Here is a 14753-nt window from a genome sequence, read left to right on the forward strand (position 1 = left end):
TCCCTACAGTTTGCATTTTAAATTATTTCTTTTAAAACAAATTTGTAGTGGCAAATTTGGCTTTCATAGATAATGTAACTTAACTCTATTTTTTTCAGAAAATACTAGCAAAATGGCTGGAACAAGGTGCTCGAAACCTTGAATTAACTGATAAGGTAAGTCATACCACCAAAACTTTGCGTGTCTTATATTTCTCTAAGTATAATATAGTTTGCTAATATCAATTATTTTGGACAGGCGAATTGGCCAGAAAATGGACTTCAAATGGCAGAGATTTTTTTTAGAAGTAAAAATCAAGGTGAAATGGGACTGACAACTTTTGGCCAGTGGACTCCTCTGGTAAGAAATGCGGCAAACAGAAGGATTTGCATTTTAAAAACCAGAAACATAGTCATTCTATGTTAGTTAGATCTGCTGTCCTAAATTCCTGAATCCCCCATCAGAAGTGCTTCATGGCAAGATAAGAAACGTGCTCTGTAAGACCCACTTTCAACACGTACTTGATGTTCTTTGTTGTGTGCTATATAAAGGTAACAGTTCAGCATGTACGTTTATAAAATCTACAAGACTGCAAGGCATTCAAAACTGTGAGGTTTCTTGGGAAACCACATGAGAAATGGGGTTCCAGCTTCAAAGAAAATGTCAGCTGTAGGTACTTCTTTCGTAGCTCTTTGTCTGACCTGTCCCTCAGATGTTCAGTGAGTGAAATGATCCTCCCTCTGCCCTGTGCAGGCTCTACTAGGGCATCCCTGTCCTTATATTTAGAAAGAATCTTTTCCTAATGTCTTACCAGAATCTTCCTTGCTGCTTATAGGTCAGCTACCCTTCTCTTACACTAGAGATGTGGAGAATAATTTGTTTTTTCCTGTTTATGACTGCACTTCATGTCTTGAAGACTGTAGCAAGTCTTCTAACGTTTCCCTTCCAAACCCTGTTTCAGAGATGCAGTGACAGTGAAGAGGTGCGTAGGTTAAAGAAGCTGGTCAATGATTTACAAGAACTGATAAAGCTGTACAGAAAATACAACTGCAGGCTGGCTCTCTGTGATTTTGAAAAGGTAATTCTGCAGACGCTTCAAAAAGTGCTTTTGAGCAGTGGGTTCTTCTGAGAAGGAGAAAAATCTTGTAGCATGTGATTTAAAGTCAGACAGAAGAGGAATCCTGGTAGATGAATTAGTGTTGTTCTAACATGGCCCCATTCTACTTGCTGCCCAGGAAAATGCAACTACTATTGTGTTTCGTATGTTTGATAAAATTCTGGCACCAGAGCTTGTCCCATCCATTCTGGAGAAGTTTATAAAACCCTACCTGTGTGAACATAACCTACAGAAGGATGAACTTCTTCTGCAGTATATAAAGGTATCAGTATTTTCTTTCTTTTGAAGAAAGCTATTTAACATCAGTGAGCAGAAAACAAATCTGATGATCATTTTCATTTACACTTCAGTTTTAGGACCAGCTTTCAATTAGCTTACTGCTGTCAATCAACTTATCAATAGTTACTATTTCAATAATACAGCATTAACAGATGGAAGGGACGACAGCTAGATCGGTCCCTTAGTGATCAAAAAACTTCTTTTTTTTTATATATATTGTAACATATTCCTATCTCTTCTGAATTCAGTAATCTTAATAATCTTTATCAAAATATACAGGATTTGCTAGAACGGTGTCGTACACGGTCTACTTCAGTGTTTGAAACCGCATGGGAGGCGAAGGCAATAGCTGTCATTGGCTGTATTGCTGACACCGACGTAAGTACATTTTATGGAACCGGCATCAACTGGCTCTAATACATCAGTTCACACGGAAACACATAGTTTTTACCTAAGTGTAGGAGGACATTTGCACATGAGTGGTGTGAGGAGGAACAAATAGGATTTTGTCTTCGTATTCTTCTCCCCTGTGATGTTCTTTGCTTGATAATTTAATTGTAGTTTTGATGCCATCACATAGAAAACTCACCAACTTTAATACGTATGAAACCCAGGCTCTACAATAAGCAAATATAAGCATTTTCTACTCTAACTTGACACATGATACTATAATAATGAACATCCACAAGTGGAGTTGGGTCAGGAAATATAATGCTTGCTTAAATGAATCAATCATATGAACAATAACTCAAGAGATTACCTTGTAACTTGTTTCGAAAAGTAAGGTCTTTATGTTCCTTTTTTAGCTGAAATTTGATGCAGTTCTACAGATCATGCATGGTGCTATGGTGCCATGGAGCGCGGCAGTGGAACAGCTGGTAAAACAGCATTTGGAAATGAATCATGGCAAGTAAGGAAACTTCCAGTCTACACCACAGTTTTGGGTGTAATTTCAATAAGAATTCTGTTGGGGGGGGTTGTTGCTTATCTGATGTAGTATGGTAACAAATCAATTAATAATAGTCTAATTTGTCCTTAGAGTAAAGTTACTGCAGGAAAGTTACCGACTGATGGAGATGAAGAAGCTTTTGCGAGCCTATGGGATAAGAGATACTAACCTTTTGAAGGACAAGCAGATGATAATGGTACGTGACCAGCACTACTCTTAGCTCTATTAAACAGAAATCCCCACACTTACCTGCACATATTTTCATGGGGTATTATAAGCCAGACCAAAAAATCTTAGTAACTGGTAGCTCCTGCTTGTTATTAATATCCATTTTTCTTGTCCTGTAGGGACAGGTTTTTTGCCTTAAAGCCCACTCTTTGTAAGAATTAGCAGGTTGGCTTAGCCCAACCTCATTAGTACAGCATTGATAACATTGTGCTTTCTGTAGGGGAGGTGGGAAAGAAAAGAGGAGACTAACAAAATGGAAGGTTAAGTCTTCTCAAGACCTCAGGTCGGACTTCTCCTAAGGTCATGGTGAACAAGGCTTGGCAACTTTTCTAGAGCTATTTTTTTTTCAGCAAGTCCGCTTTAGTAGTGAGAAAATAGGAGTATTTCTGGACATGTTCCATGCCATCCTGTGGAGCCAGAGGAGTCCCCTGAATCTTGAGAATTCCCAGGATAATTCCCTTCCCCAAGCCCAATCTTCTCCCAGTTATGCTTTAGTCAAGTTTTCTCTAGACAGAAGTTTTGAATTTAAGTACCTTGCTTGGTACGAGTGGCGCAACTACAACGCGGACGCAGTGTGAATAAGCGATGTCCTTTGCTATCCTACACGTCAACAAACTAAAGTCCATGCCTGTTTTCTTCTCACAGAGGCTAGTGAAATACATTCTTAAACAAGATACCCCTACTTCTCTGGAGGATGCACTGAAAATTGTAGCGGCATATATGTTGTCCACTGTGGAAGTCTACACTCTGAGGATGATAGACCTGATTGACAAAGGCAGGGTACGAAACTGCTTCATGTTGTTTGATCTCAGAATTTAAACACCCTGAAGCCTGTTTTCAAAACAGGTGCAAGTTGACCTGCTTGCTGAAATCTTATATGTGGTTTACATATAACCTTTTTTATTATGGTTCTATTAATTGTACACATAACTGCCTATAGCTGACATAAGGAATTCATGTCTTAGTAATTGTATTTTATAAAGAGATTTGAAGTTTATCAGCGGAAGAGTAATCTTACCAATTGGCCATCGTGTAACCATCATACCAAAGCAAGGACGTACACATAACTTAGCTTTTCTATAAGCAAATGACCTTTTCTTTTAATTATTTCTGGTTTACTTTTTTTTCTCTCTTCAGGGAGAGGAATCTCTGACTTTGTTAAAATCTCTGACTCTTGCTGAAGCTGAGAAAGTCGCAGAGACATTGACTGTATGGGGGACCCTGGTACTACAGAATAAAGCAGATAATTCTGAGGAGGTAACAAGTGATTTCATGTTGTAAAGTGTGTGCACGAATTATTCTAAATGCTATTCTTACCCAGATGCTTAAAAAAAGATAGAGGATGAAAATGTAAAAACTGTGTCTTCCAGCAAAAAGGGATGATGAATTGGTCCTGCTTTGAGCAAGAGGTTGGACTAGGTAACCTCTTAAATCCTCTCCAAACTTGAGTTTATTCTGATTCTCCCTGTATCTTGTGTCATTTTAGAGGCATCTCCGTGCAGTGGCATGGCTATCTGAATTCAATTAACAATTTATAAATACTGCTGCATTATTATACCTCTAGTCCTACCTATTTTCCAGTTCTTTCCTTAGCTGCTTTGAAAACATCTATTTAAAACTGTTAACAGTTGTTTTAGGGAGCAAGGGAAGGAGGAACAAAGTGAGAAGGGTGGATATTCCCAAACTTCACGTGAGAGCTACCAGACTGCGTGCAGTACATACATATTACAGCTATGACGTATTTGTTCTGCGTATTTACAATAACTTTCTGTTACTTACTGACTCTTCCTGCAGCACAAAACGCAAATGTTTATGACTAAGACTCTTGTGGAAATCCTTAAATTCCTGTTCAGCATTCAAAAAGGTAAGCTGCAGCTTTAAAATCTTTTGTTTTGTTTGTAAATGGAGGCAGGAAGTAATTGTGTTTCTTCTCCTTCAGACAATCCTCTGAAGAAAGATGAATGTGAAGCAAACCTAAAAATGTTTGAAACACTTGCTGCCCTGCAGGTAGATGTCTTCATAGTGTCAAACTGCTTTTGATTTACTGTAGTTATTCCAATTGTTCTTATAACACGGATGATATTAAAAATTAATTCTATTTACAACCTATGTGTAAAGGTTGTTTTTATTTTTGACTTCCAAGAGATTCTAGGGCTAATTGAGCAATTTCAGTAGTGCCTGGAAAGGTCCCAATTACTAAAACTCAGTTTTCCATTTAAACAAAAAAATTAGATATTCTCCCAAAAGTCTTAATTGCTACCAGCACTTCAAAGATTTCCTGAGAGAGTACTGTAATATTTTATGAAGATCTTATTATGGTTCATAAACTTATTTAATACAGCACTTGATCAGGCAGGATCCTTCAGGTTTTTTTGTTTTGCTTATCTACAGCCTAGCAAAATTCTGTAATTTATCACATAATCAATAATTGGTAGAAACTAGTGAAGTCAACCTCATACTGAAAGGATTCCCCTAAGAACAAAACAGGAAATAATATATTTTAACAAAAAAGCCCCCAACATTTTTAAAGGAATTAACATGAATACAAATATGTAATCTTTTTTTTTTTCTTTTGTTGTAGGAAGACTTTGATATCTTTCTTTCAGTTGAAGAATTTAGGAATCCTGCGCTCATGTCTAGGCTTCTCGAGACTCACGTAAAAGCTTACGAAACTGCCAGATCTCTGTCAAAGGCTAGAAAAGTGCAAACCCCAAACTGTACTTCGGAAGGTGTTGACACCAAGAACTGTCCTACTGAATCGAGGTTGTATAGACTGGCTTTGCTTCTGCAAAGGTCAGAGCAAGAACTGGGAGAAGAACTGGCCTTGAGAGCACTAGATGCTGGAAAAGTTGAAGACGCTATAAAAATATGCAGGTAAAACTGCAGTAAAACTTGTAATGAGCTTTTTGGTACTATTTCTGATACTTTGCAGAAGTATCAGAAGGATAGAGCAAAGGAAAGGGTTTTTTCTAAAGATTATGTTGCCAGTGATTTAGACTTACTACCACCTCCCCCCAAAAGAAGAAAATGTTAAACGTGTTTTTTATTATTAACGTGTTCTCTCTGCTCCAATACGTACCTCTAAAGTAAAGTCCATTGTATCGTTTCACTTCACCGAAGCTCTAGCTGCAGTGAGTCATAGGTGAAACAAGTAAAAATGAATTAATTATTTAGAATTTAATTCTTTAATTATTTAGAATAATTAAAGAATATGGTCTTCGGTAAAAGCTATTCTTTTTATTTTAAACATAACTTGTTTTTAATAGGGAGTTCTATGAAAATCACTGTAATGAAGGAACAGGGAAGCTGCTATTTTCAGCATGTCAAAGGCTTTGTCATATGCTGGGAGCTGATGTTCCAATAATCACTCCTGACGACATGAATCTTCCAGCAGTGATCTATGAACTGGCTTTTCAAGCAGCTACAGTATGTAGTCCAGGTAATTAATATCATCATTTATTTGTGCTCATGTTGGGAATCCAACTTTCCAAACAATATTCAAGCAGCTACAGTATGTAGTCCAGGTAATTAATATCATCATTTATTTGTGCTCATGTTGGGAATCCAACTTTCCAAACAATATTTAATAAACATGAAAACAAAGTGAATTTATATACCTCTGTAAAAAATACATGCTGCAAAAAATTGTTTCCTTTTAATAGGACAAATGAACCTTCCATTCGTAGTATGATAATGATCTTCATATTTTTATAGATCTACTATTAGATTCTCTGGAACTATGTAAATATACTTTGGCTGCCAAGGAAATTTACAGACAAAGCCAAATAGAAAACTATGGATTTACAGCAAAGGTATTTTTTATGCTAATTTTAATGTAATTTTTAGACATATATAATGTCTTGATTGACTGAGTAGCGTACACTGCACGGACTTCTTTTTTCTCCCCTTTCTCCAGCAATATTTAATCAGCTTATTTAAAAAGCAGACAATGACAACAAAAAAAGGTTTGTAAAGCTTCAAGATGAATCGAGTTCTTGCATAGCATCTTTGTTTTTGTTCAGGTCAAGCAACTACTTGAAATGAACGGGCTCTTAGAGCTTGAGTGGAGTAGATCAAAGCATCGAGGCAAAGCTTATTTATGCCCTGAATGTTGTTTTTCTAAAAAATGATCTGTTTGAAAAATGTGTTTGTATAATATTTGGCCAAGAATGTTTGTGAAGCCTCCGTTAAGTTGATTAAGGACACATTTTGGCTGTACAGCTAAATAACTGCAGCACTAAAGAGAAATGTGGCCACTGAGTTGGAAATGGGGTTAATGCTACTGGCCATTTAACAAAAGGGAGTTTCGCAGATCCATTTCCTCAGAGAAAATCACGTTCTATTCGAAAACTGGAATCTCTTGCAACACTTAGGTTGGTAGTAGAATTATTAGCTCTTCTTTTTATTGTGTGTACTTTTGACAACATTCTTGTTTAGACACCATCTTTCGGAGGAGATAAAGATCCTTATGAAGAGTGGACTTACGATGATTTCTTCAATGAAGATGGGATAGTTCTTGATCCACAAGTGGCTCTTCCAGTTGCATATGAAATGATTTCTTCTCTTCTGCCTGTTTACGGTAAACTTGCTTTCCTGAGCAGATAAAAAAAAAATACAGATAAAAAAATCTGTATTTCATATTGATTTTTGTTTAGGAATAGAAATAATTCAGCATGTGTGTGGAAATGATCACCTCAGATATCTCAATTAGACAAAGTCACGGAAGAAATACCCACTGAGGCGGTACAGAATGTAAAGATGACGTTGGGTTTTGTTCTGGTTCAGGAAGAATCTGACTGACAAATACCTGAGGACATGGAGAACACCTTGGAGAAGTGTTACTGTAAACTTGCCCTGATCTTCTCTAGATATCTTCTGGTAGCCACTAACAGAGACAGGATTTTATCAGCTTATTCTAGAATGATTGTCCCTGTATTATAAACCATTGTAGACACACAGGACTTTTTGAAAGTATTGCAAACAGAACTCTACTACATACTAGGTGCTGAAAAAAAAAGACACTTCCAGCGCTCTAAAAGAAGCACTGAACGTTTTTAAAGTATTTATTTTTAATACTTCTTGATGTAAATGCTTTCGTTCCTAAGGGGTCAATAAAAAGCACATCACTGCAAATCCTGTTGTGCAGCACTAACTCTAGCCATGAAGGATATGCTTATTTGATTGAATAGATTTAGTGCCCTCAGAGATGAAGTGTTGAACTGTCTCATCAAGACGGAGGGGTTTACACACAAAGCGGTTCCTGAAAACTGCTGCTTTGTATCCTTCGTGCGTTTGAAAAGATACTCCCTCCTAGAAAAGAACCTGTGATTAGGCACAGTTAGAAACAGCAGTCCTGGCTCTTAGAGTTCCTGTGTATTTTGTGTACTGTCAATGAAATACAGTATTTTTAAGGTGCTTCCAGGCTTCATAGTGCCACTGAGATCTTGGCACGCTGCTGATGTGTGTTGTCTGTCTTTCAGAGAACAAGCTGTATCCTTTGGAGTCTACAAGCCTGGCAAACTGCGCGTTCGTCGAAGGTATCGGGATGGCAGATTTGCCACACAAAATTTAAACCAGACCACTAGAAAACTTGACATCTAAATGACACCTACACAAGCACGACTAACTCATAGTTTTTTAAATAGGTGCCTACACGTTCCACTTAAAGTCATGGTCTAGGGGCACAGCTTGGCTCAGCACAGAAAACACCAGTTTGGGTGGGAATTGCTACCATTCAGCCATGTGATTTTGAGCACGTTGTCAAAGCCCTTACTCCAGTACAGAAGATCTACCCCTGTGAACTAGGATCTATTGGAGCCTTTCCAAGACCAGCTTCTGGTTCTTGAACTAAAATGGGACTCTGTACTAAATTAAAAGCCCTGAAAATTCAAGGTTTCAAAGGGGACTAAGGCTGATCTTGTCATAAACTTAATGACAAAAAAGAGGAACTGCTGTGATATTAATTCCAAGAACAATATGCTTAATATAAATAGATTAATTATTTTCTGGGGTTGTTTGTTTTTTAAATATATCCCAGGACAGAACCTTCTGCTGCCTGTCAGAGCTCCCATCTACGCAGTGCTACAGAACCTCAGGGAGTGCAGCCAGTGTGAGTTAACGTTGCGGCTAATAGTCTGTTCGTTTGGCTCCTGTCTTCAGCACGGTGTGTCAAATAACATGGATTTGTCCCTGAGTGGAAAGGTACGGCAAGGACGGTGCTAAATTCTGCTGAAAGTAAATCTTACAAGTATGCCAAGTTTATTAACAGGTTTAGCGTAGTCAAACAAGCCTGTGATAGGTATGGGCGAGGCTGTCGCCATGACCTTTCAAACGTTACTGCCACTTGATCAGGTGTGGAGTCCTTCCGTGAAGGGAGGTGGTAGTTTGTCGCCTATTTTTCCTGGTCTTTCATTTCTCCTTGCAAAGTATGTCCAGAACTCAACTTCTAGTCTCTGCAGGGAGGCCAGGAATAAAGTGAATATTAAGAATGGTTTAATATGTTCTTTCACGTTATTTTACCATTGGTTAGTATGGGAAAAGTTGTGATCAGAATATTTAAGAAACACGCCTCAGTTCAAAAGCACTTGGAAACAAATCCTTTTTCTATCTAGGAGAGATCTTTGTAAGACCTTAATTAAATCTGAAAATACAATTACTGTAGTACCTCCTCTTATGCTATAAATGACAATTTGAAGGCTTAGAATTTATTTTTAGTAGACTCTCTTTTTTATAACAGCTACATGATGGCAATATGCTAGCTGAGACCAAAAGCTTCCTCGTTGCTATGAAACAGCAGTGCACGTCAGTAATTATGAGCACTATCCTGACCTTACTGCACAAGGTAAGAATGCTCTGAAAAGGGTAAGAGTGAGCCCCTTTCTTCCGCTCTATCATGATAGGGGCTACCCCTCCTATTGCAGCCACCCGCTCTGAAATGGTCATTTGGCCAAATGCCACAAAACCTGCATGTGCTGGAAAAACCACACACTTCGTAGAACCAGAGAAGGTGAAGTATTGACAGCCTTGCAGTGGTGGGAAGGAATTGGGTGCCACAGCCTCATGTCTCCATACTGACATGGTGGGCTGGGTGGCCTCTGCAGCCCCAGCTGCTTTGCTTCTTGCCCCCACTGGAGCACGTGTCTGAGCAGCCCTTGGACTGCCACCACCTCCCTGGCAGCCCCATGTTGTAGCCCTGGCATATTTGAGCTTCTTACAGACTGTGCCTCTTTGATCGTACACTAGTTGCTCTGCCTGAAAGGTTGTGTGTGCTGGGAGCATTGAAATAGCCTTTACGATCTGTAGATATTCCCTCATTGTCTCATTTTCAATCCTGGTTTCATTTTAGATTTGAAGATTTCTAACAGCTCCGGGGAGTTTTTAAAGAAAGCCATCTGCAAAACCTGCATTACACCATTTTCTAAGCAAGTTTAGACCAAGGGAAGTTACTTTAAGGCTGGCTTCAGTATATTTAGATTTTAAATCCTAAAACCTATTTTCTTCTTTTTTTTCTCTCTAACTTAAAGGTCCCATACACCTCTAAGTTAGAGTACTTCTCACGCGTTGTACTTCAAAGAGACCTATTAAAATTAATTCCTAACGTTTATAACTTGTTCTTTTTTTCCTCCTAAATTGCAGGTGTTCAACTGCCGTCTCATAGATCAGAACCTGGCGCTGGGATACTGCACAGTCTTGCCTAAGGAAGATATGTTCAATAAGCTGTGGGATGTCATAAACAATACATGGCAAAATTACAAAAAAGTTTTGGTAAATTCACATGTTTTTTAACATTCAGCAGACACAGAATGTTAAAGAGTTTCCTCAAAAACAGCCTCAGCAATATCATACGGAAGTGCATTATCAAGGGTTGTAGTTGTTTGAACAAGCTCCTCATTTAGGGCACCAGAGAAGCTGCCTATCTGTATCACACTAAGATTGTGCACAGGCAGTTGCTGTGACAGAGCCTGAACTGTTTATTTCAGGCACCACCATAATTTATACCAATGTTATATTTTGGAGAAATTGTTCTCTGACAGCAGTTGTCAAGAATGGGATGATTAGATAAATACATCTATTAAAATATAAAGGAAGTAAAGAACAAAGAAATGCAGAGGGAGAGTGACATGAATTTGGAGAAAAGGTCATGTCTAAAAAATACCTTTTGTATTAGTTCCACTAGTACAATTCTAACAAAATATTTTTGAGAAAGAAACTCAGTTTTAAAGTGCCTTTGAACTGGCAGCTCAGGAGGTGGGGTGGTCCTGCTATTACCTCTGTGGGGTTCATTTTCCTTATACACAGTTGTGTGATCAGCTATGAATTGGCTTCAGTTCCTCTAAGGGTTTAGACCGCGGGATTCCCAATTCTCGGGTTATTGTACCCCTATTGACCTCCCTTCTCACTCCTTTCAGGCAGTAGCTCTGGTCGGAGCACAGCTTGCTGACCAATATGGTGAAGCAGAAGTAAAAAAAAAATTCCAAGAATTGGTCACTGATGCAGAATGGGGTATCCAGCTGGGGAAATTTGGTGTAAGTTTTAATTTTTTTTTCCCCCTATTTATTTACTTTAGGAGTTTATTACTTGATTAAATGTCCATATATTCTGAGGTGTATTGTGATTTTTAGACAGATTTCCCATTCAAATGCAAGGAAAGTTGGGGGGTTGTTAGGGTTTTAATTTTTCATCTGCTTGTCTGCTTAAATAAACCTCAGAAACTCAGAAAGGCAGTAATTGAGGGTGCTATAAAAGACCTTTTAAGTGCTGGTTTGGCATAGGGCATAGTCAGCAAATGCGCTGCTGTTTCGTGCTCTAAAAGTGTCTGGGTTGAAACTAAAGAAAAGATAAAATGTCAGCTATATAAGGTATTAGTACTGATATTTTCTAAAATATTTATTTGGGAAGAAGATAAAATGCTTATTTATCTATCTGCAGATTTCTTTCGAGACTGTATTTAGACAACCACCAGTGCGGAAGAAGGAACTCATAAGAACGCTGGTACAAAATCCCAAAGTAGACACAGATCTCATCTTGAATTACTGCAGGTAATAACTGAAGCAAATCAATTGTCTTTAATTGTTGCTATAAAGGTAACCCTGCCTCCTGAAATCCATTTGGGTTTAAATAGATCCTAATTAACACCATATGCAAATTGTTTGGGCTTTTTAAAGTATTAATCAGAATATATACTGGTCTCTGGTGAATTGATTCCTAAGGGAATATGCACCTTGACAACACCAAAGGTCACAGAGAAAATAATATTCTGTCCTCTTCTAGTACTTTCACGCTGGACAGTGATGCCGCACTGCAGCTTTGCATCGAAACACTTCTTCTCCAGAATGCTAATACAAATCACACGGAAGATGACTCTGCAGAATGCAGCGAGAGGCAACCTCATTCCATGCTACTAGCTAGAGCACTAGAAATAATTCCTCTGCTGAAAAGCACGAAAGTCCTGGTCACTAGCCTCAGTGGAACATTGTACAAGGTAAAGAAATTTAAAGAAAAAAGACAAAACCAAACAACACACCAAAACAAGAGAAAAGAATCAAATAAAAATGTCATTTCTAAATATCGTAGCATGCTGGAAATGTTTCAGAGTGCTACCATAAAAGACAGGGGCAAAAAAATGTGTGTCTTGGGGGTTTTTGTTTGGTTGGGTTTTGGGTTTGGCGGGTTTTGGTTTTGTTGGTTTTATCCTGACAAGGATTTAGGACTATGACATGGAATTCTTCTGTTTTAGAGAAGTGCGTCATGATGCTTACACTGTTTCTTCAGTGATGTCAATACAGTTGGTATTAAAACTGGAAAAAAATTAACTCAGTTTTATGTTTTTCTAAGACAAATCATGTAAGATCTTGTAAAACAGATCGTTGTTTTGAACAGCTTGATCCTTATGACTATGAAACTATTGAAATTGTCCTGAGAGTGATACAAAATGCTGATGAAAAGAACACCAGTATCCAGCTCAGTCAGGTATGTCCAGACGCGTTGCTGTTTCCTTGCTAACGGCATCTATACTCTGTTTTGTCTGTTTATTAGTGCAGCTATTCAGAACTTCGTTGAAATTAATGGGGTTATTCTATCTGCAGAGCTCATTCAGAAAATAGCACTCAAGAAATAGTCATCTCTCGCTGTTTCTCAGCATGGCCCACAGTGGGATAGACACTATGGAGATGGATCATCTCCGCCAAAAAACCATATGCCCCCAGGACTTCAACGTGTTTACTGGCAGGGGGGGCAGGGAAAAATAGAGTACTCTTGACACTTTTTTGATTTTTCTTGGTTTTTTAATTTTCTTTTTCCTCCTAGGCTTTGAGCCTCCTCAAACATCTGGAATCTTACAAAAGAATTTCTCCACCTGTGGACCTAGAGCACCAATATGTTTTAGAGCATGTGATTCCCTTATCTCCAGCTGCTCAAACCAGACTGCCCTTTCACCTGATATTCTTCAGAACTGCACAGTGCTTCTGGAACATTATATGTACGTTCCATATTTTTTGTGGCTAGATATATGGATGATTTCCTTTCTCTGCTATCTAGGAACTTTAAAGTTCTACAGCATATATTTTATTTTGATTATATTTCTTTATTAATGCATTTTTCATCCCAAATACTTCTGAAAGCTCCTGTGTTCCCAAATTGCTCCTGGGGAGGTAAGAGGCTTTCAGTGGAGCTAAGACAATAGATACAACACAGAATTCTGTCCTCAGATTCTTTTCTTAGGACCTCTCAGAGACCCAGTACTCCATGTATCCCACTTCCCAGGCCAGGGTGGATAATTAAGGTTATATTCTTCCTCTCCCAACTGGGGTCTGCAGCTAGCAATAAACTGAAAGTGCTTCATTTCACAGGCAAAGCTGCCCCTGGGCTGAGACACTGTCTTTTTCCTTTCAGCTGCAGAGCTCAGCGAGGAAACCTTCCCCACGCTTCTGTTGATTTCCAAACTAATGAAGGTAAAGTGGCATGTTGAAAGAGTTTATTTCTAAATTATTCTTTCCCCTCCCATAAAAAAAAAAAAAAACCACAAAACAAAAAAACCCAAACAGCTTTTGTCTTTCTTTTGTGTGACTTTGGCCTCACTGTAGAACTTCTGACAACTCTGAATCTGTTTTGATGTTTTTGTAGGTGTCACTGGATTCCTTACACATGTCTGCAGCTCGACATGTCTTTGAAAAAAAATTGAAACCAAAAATATTTGAGATGAGAAACTCTGGATATACATCAGTCATTAACAAGGAAACAACTAAAACGGTGCAGACGATTCAGTCCTACCTGTTGTCTATAGTTAATCCAGAGTGGGCTGTGGCTATTGCTCACAAGATCGCACAAGAATTTCCAACAGGTAGAGTGTGCGTGTGATGACTCGAGGGGTGAAGAAATGGGAGGAAGCAAATAGAGGAAAGCAAAGCCAGCCCGTGACCAAACATTTGTTCCACATTCTTGGATAAAAGCCAGGGAACTTTGAGACTAAAAATGCAGTTGTCTCCTACATCCAGTTTTGAGCAGTAGGCTAGAACAGCCATTTTGTGACACAGCATCACTATTAAATCCTTTTTTTTCCTCTTTTTTTAAGCCATGTTGTGTTGCTTGAAGTTTCTGCATGTTCATACCTCCTGCAGACAAGTTTTCCGGCAAAAGCAAATACTTCAGCCAAATCTAAGCCAGCTTCTCTAGTATCTGAATCCAAATAGATGGTATTATTTTGCTCTTCAGGCACAAGAGCTTTCCTAATAGTTTCTATTGTATTTGTCTTTTAATTCTTTGAAACAAAATGGATATACTGTAGAAAGGATTAATGAAAATTCACTTTATTTACTTCCTTTTATTTTTTTCTTTAAAACAGGTCCTGATCAGATTCAGGCATTGAAATTCTGTCTCTATCTAGCTGAGAAGTGGCTAAAGAACACTACAGCTAAGGTAGTGCTTGCAAGGCTGTTGTTGTACAGCGGGCGCTTCTGTTAGCGTTTTGTGTTGGATAGCACTGTGTACCCTGTACCATAACCAGCTCTGATAGGGGCTGGTGTTTTGGGGAAGTGACTGTGTAAGAACAACGCTGTCTGGCCAGTAACATTCTCCTGTTCACAACCTAGCAAAAAGTGGGCTCACTCTTCAACAAAAACCTACACAGTTTTAAGAAGACTAATTTGCTCGTCTCCTGTGCGTGCATTTTTCTTGCTGCAGGAGAATGGGTTGGAATCCATTCCT

At 38.5% G+C, this 14753-nt stretch overlaps 1 protein-coding gene across 1 annotated transcript in view; it reads left to right on the forward strand.

Moving 5' to 3' along the window:
- The window catches only part of KNTC1 (kinetochore associated 1), a 34536-nt gene that overhangs the window by 10078 nt on the left and 9705 nt on the right, over positions 1-14753 (forward strand). The window contains exons 22-48 of the mRNA XM_010136582.1: positions 99-155; positions 238-339; positions 941-1057; positions 1215-1358; positions 1655-1753; positions 2182-2285; positions 2415-2520; positions 3198-3332; positions 3690-3809; positions 4347-4416; positions 4492-4559; positions 5134-5426; positions 5819-5991; positions 6267-6364; positions 6990-7131; positions 8033-8089; positions 8590-8753; positions 9289-9393; positions 10188-10316; positions 10961-11077; positions 11481-11590; positions 11823-12033; positions 12432-12521; positions 12858-13029; positions 13443-13501; positions 13674-13890; positions 14392-14465. Coding sequence (XP_010134884.1) covers positions 99-155; positions 238-339; positions 941-1057; positions 1215-1358; positions 1655-1753; positions 2182-2285; positions 2415-2520; positions 3198-3332; positions 3690-3809; positions 4347-4416; positions 4492-4559; positions 5134-5426; positions 5819-5991; positions 6267-6364; positions 6990-7131; positions 8033-8089; positions 8590-8753; positions 9289-9393; positions 10188-10316; positions 10961-11077; positions 11481-11590; positions 11823-12033; positions 12432-12521; positions 12858-13029; positions 13443-13501; positions 13674-13890; positions 14392-14465 — 3333 coding nt within the window. The remainder of the gene's footprint in view (positions 1-98; positions 156-237; positions 340-940; positions 1058-1214; positions 1359-1654; positions 1754-2181; positions 2286-2414; positions 2521-3197; positions 3333-3689; positions 3810-4346; positions 4417-4491; positions 4560-5133; positions 5427-5818; positions 5992-6266; positions 6365-6989; positions 7132-8032; positions 8090-8589; positions 8754-9288; positions 9394-10187; positions 10317-10960; positions 11078-11480; positions 11591-11822; positions 12034-12431; positions 12522-12857; positions 13030-13442; positions 13502-13673; positions 13891-14391; positions 14466-14753) is intronic.

This window comes from Buceros rhinoceros, unplaced genomic scaffold (assembly GCF_000710305.1).
Source record: "Buceros rhinoceros silvestris isolate BGI_N320 unplaced genomic scaffold, ASM71030v1 scaffold44245, whole genome shotgun sequence".
Lineage (NCBI taxonomy): Eukaryota > Metazoa > Chordata > Aves > Bucerotiformes > Bucerotidae > Buceros > Buceros rhinoceros.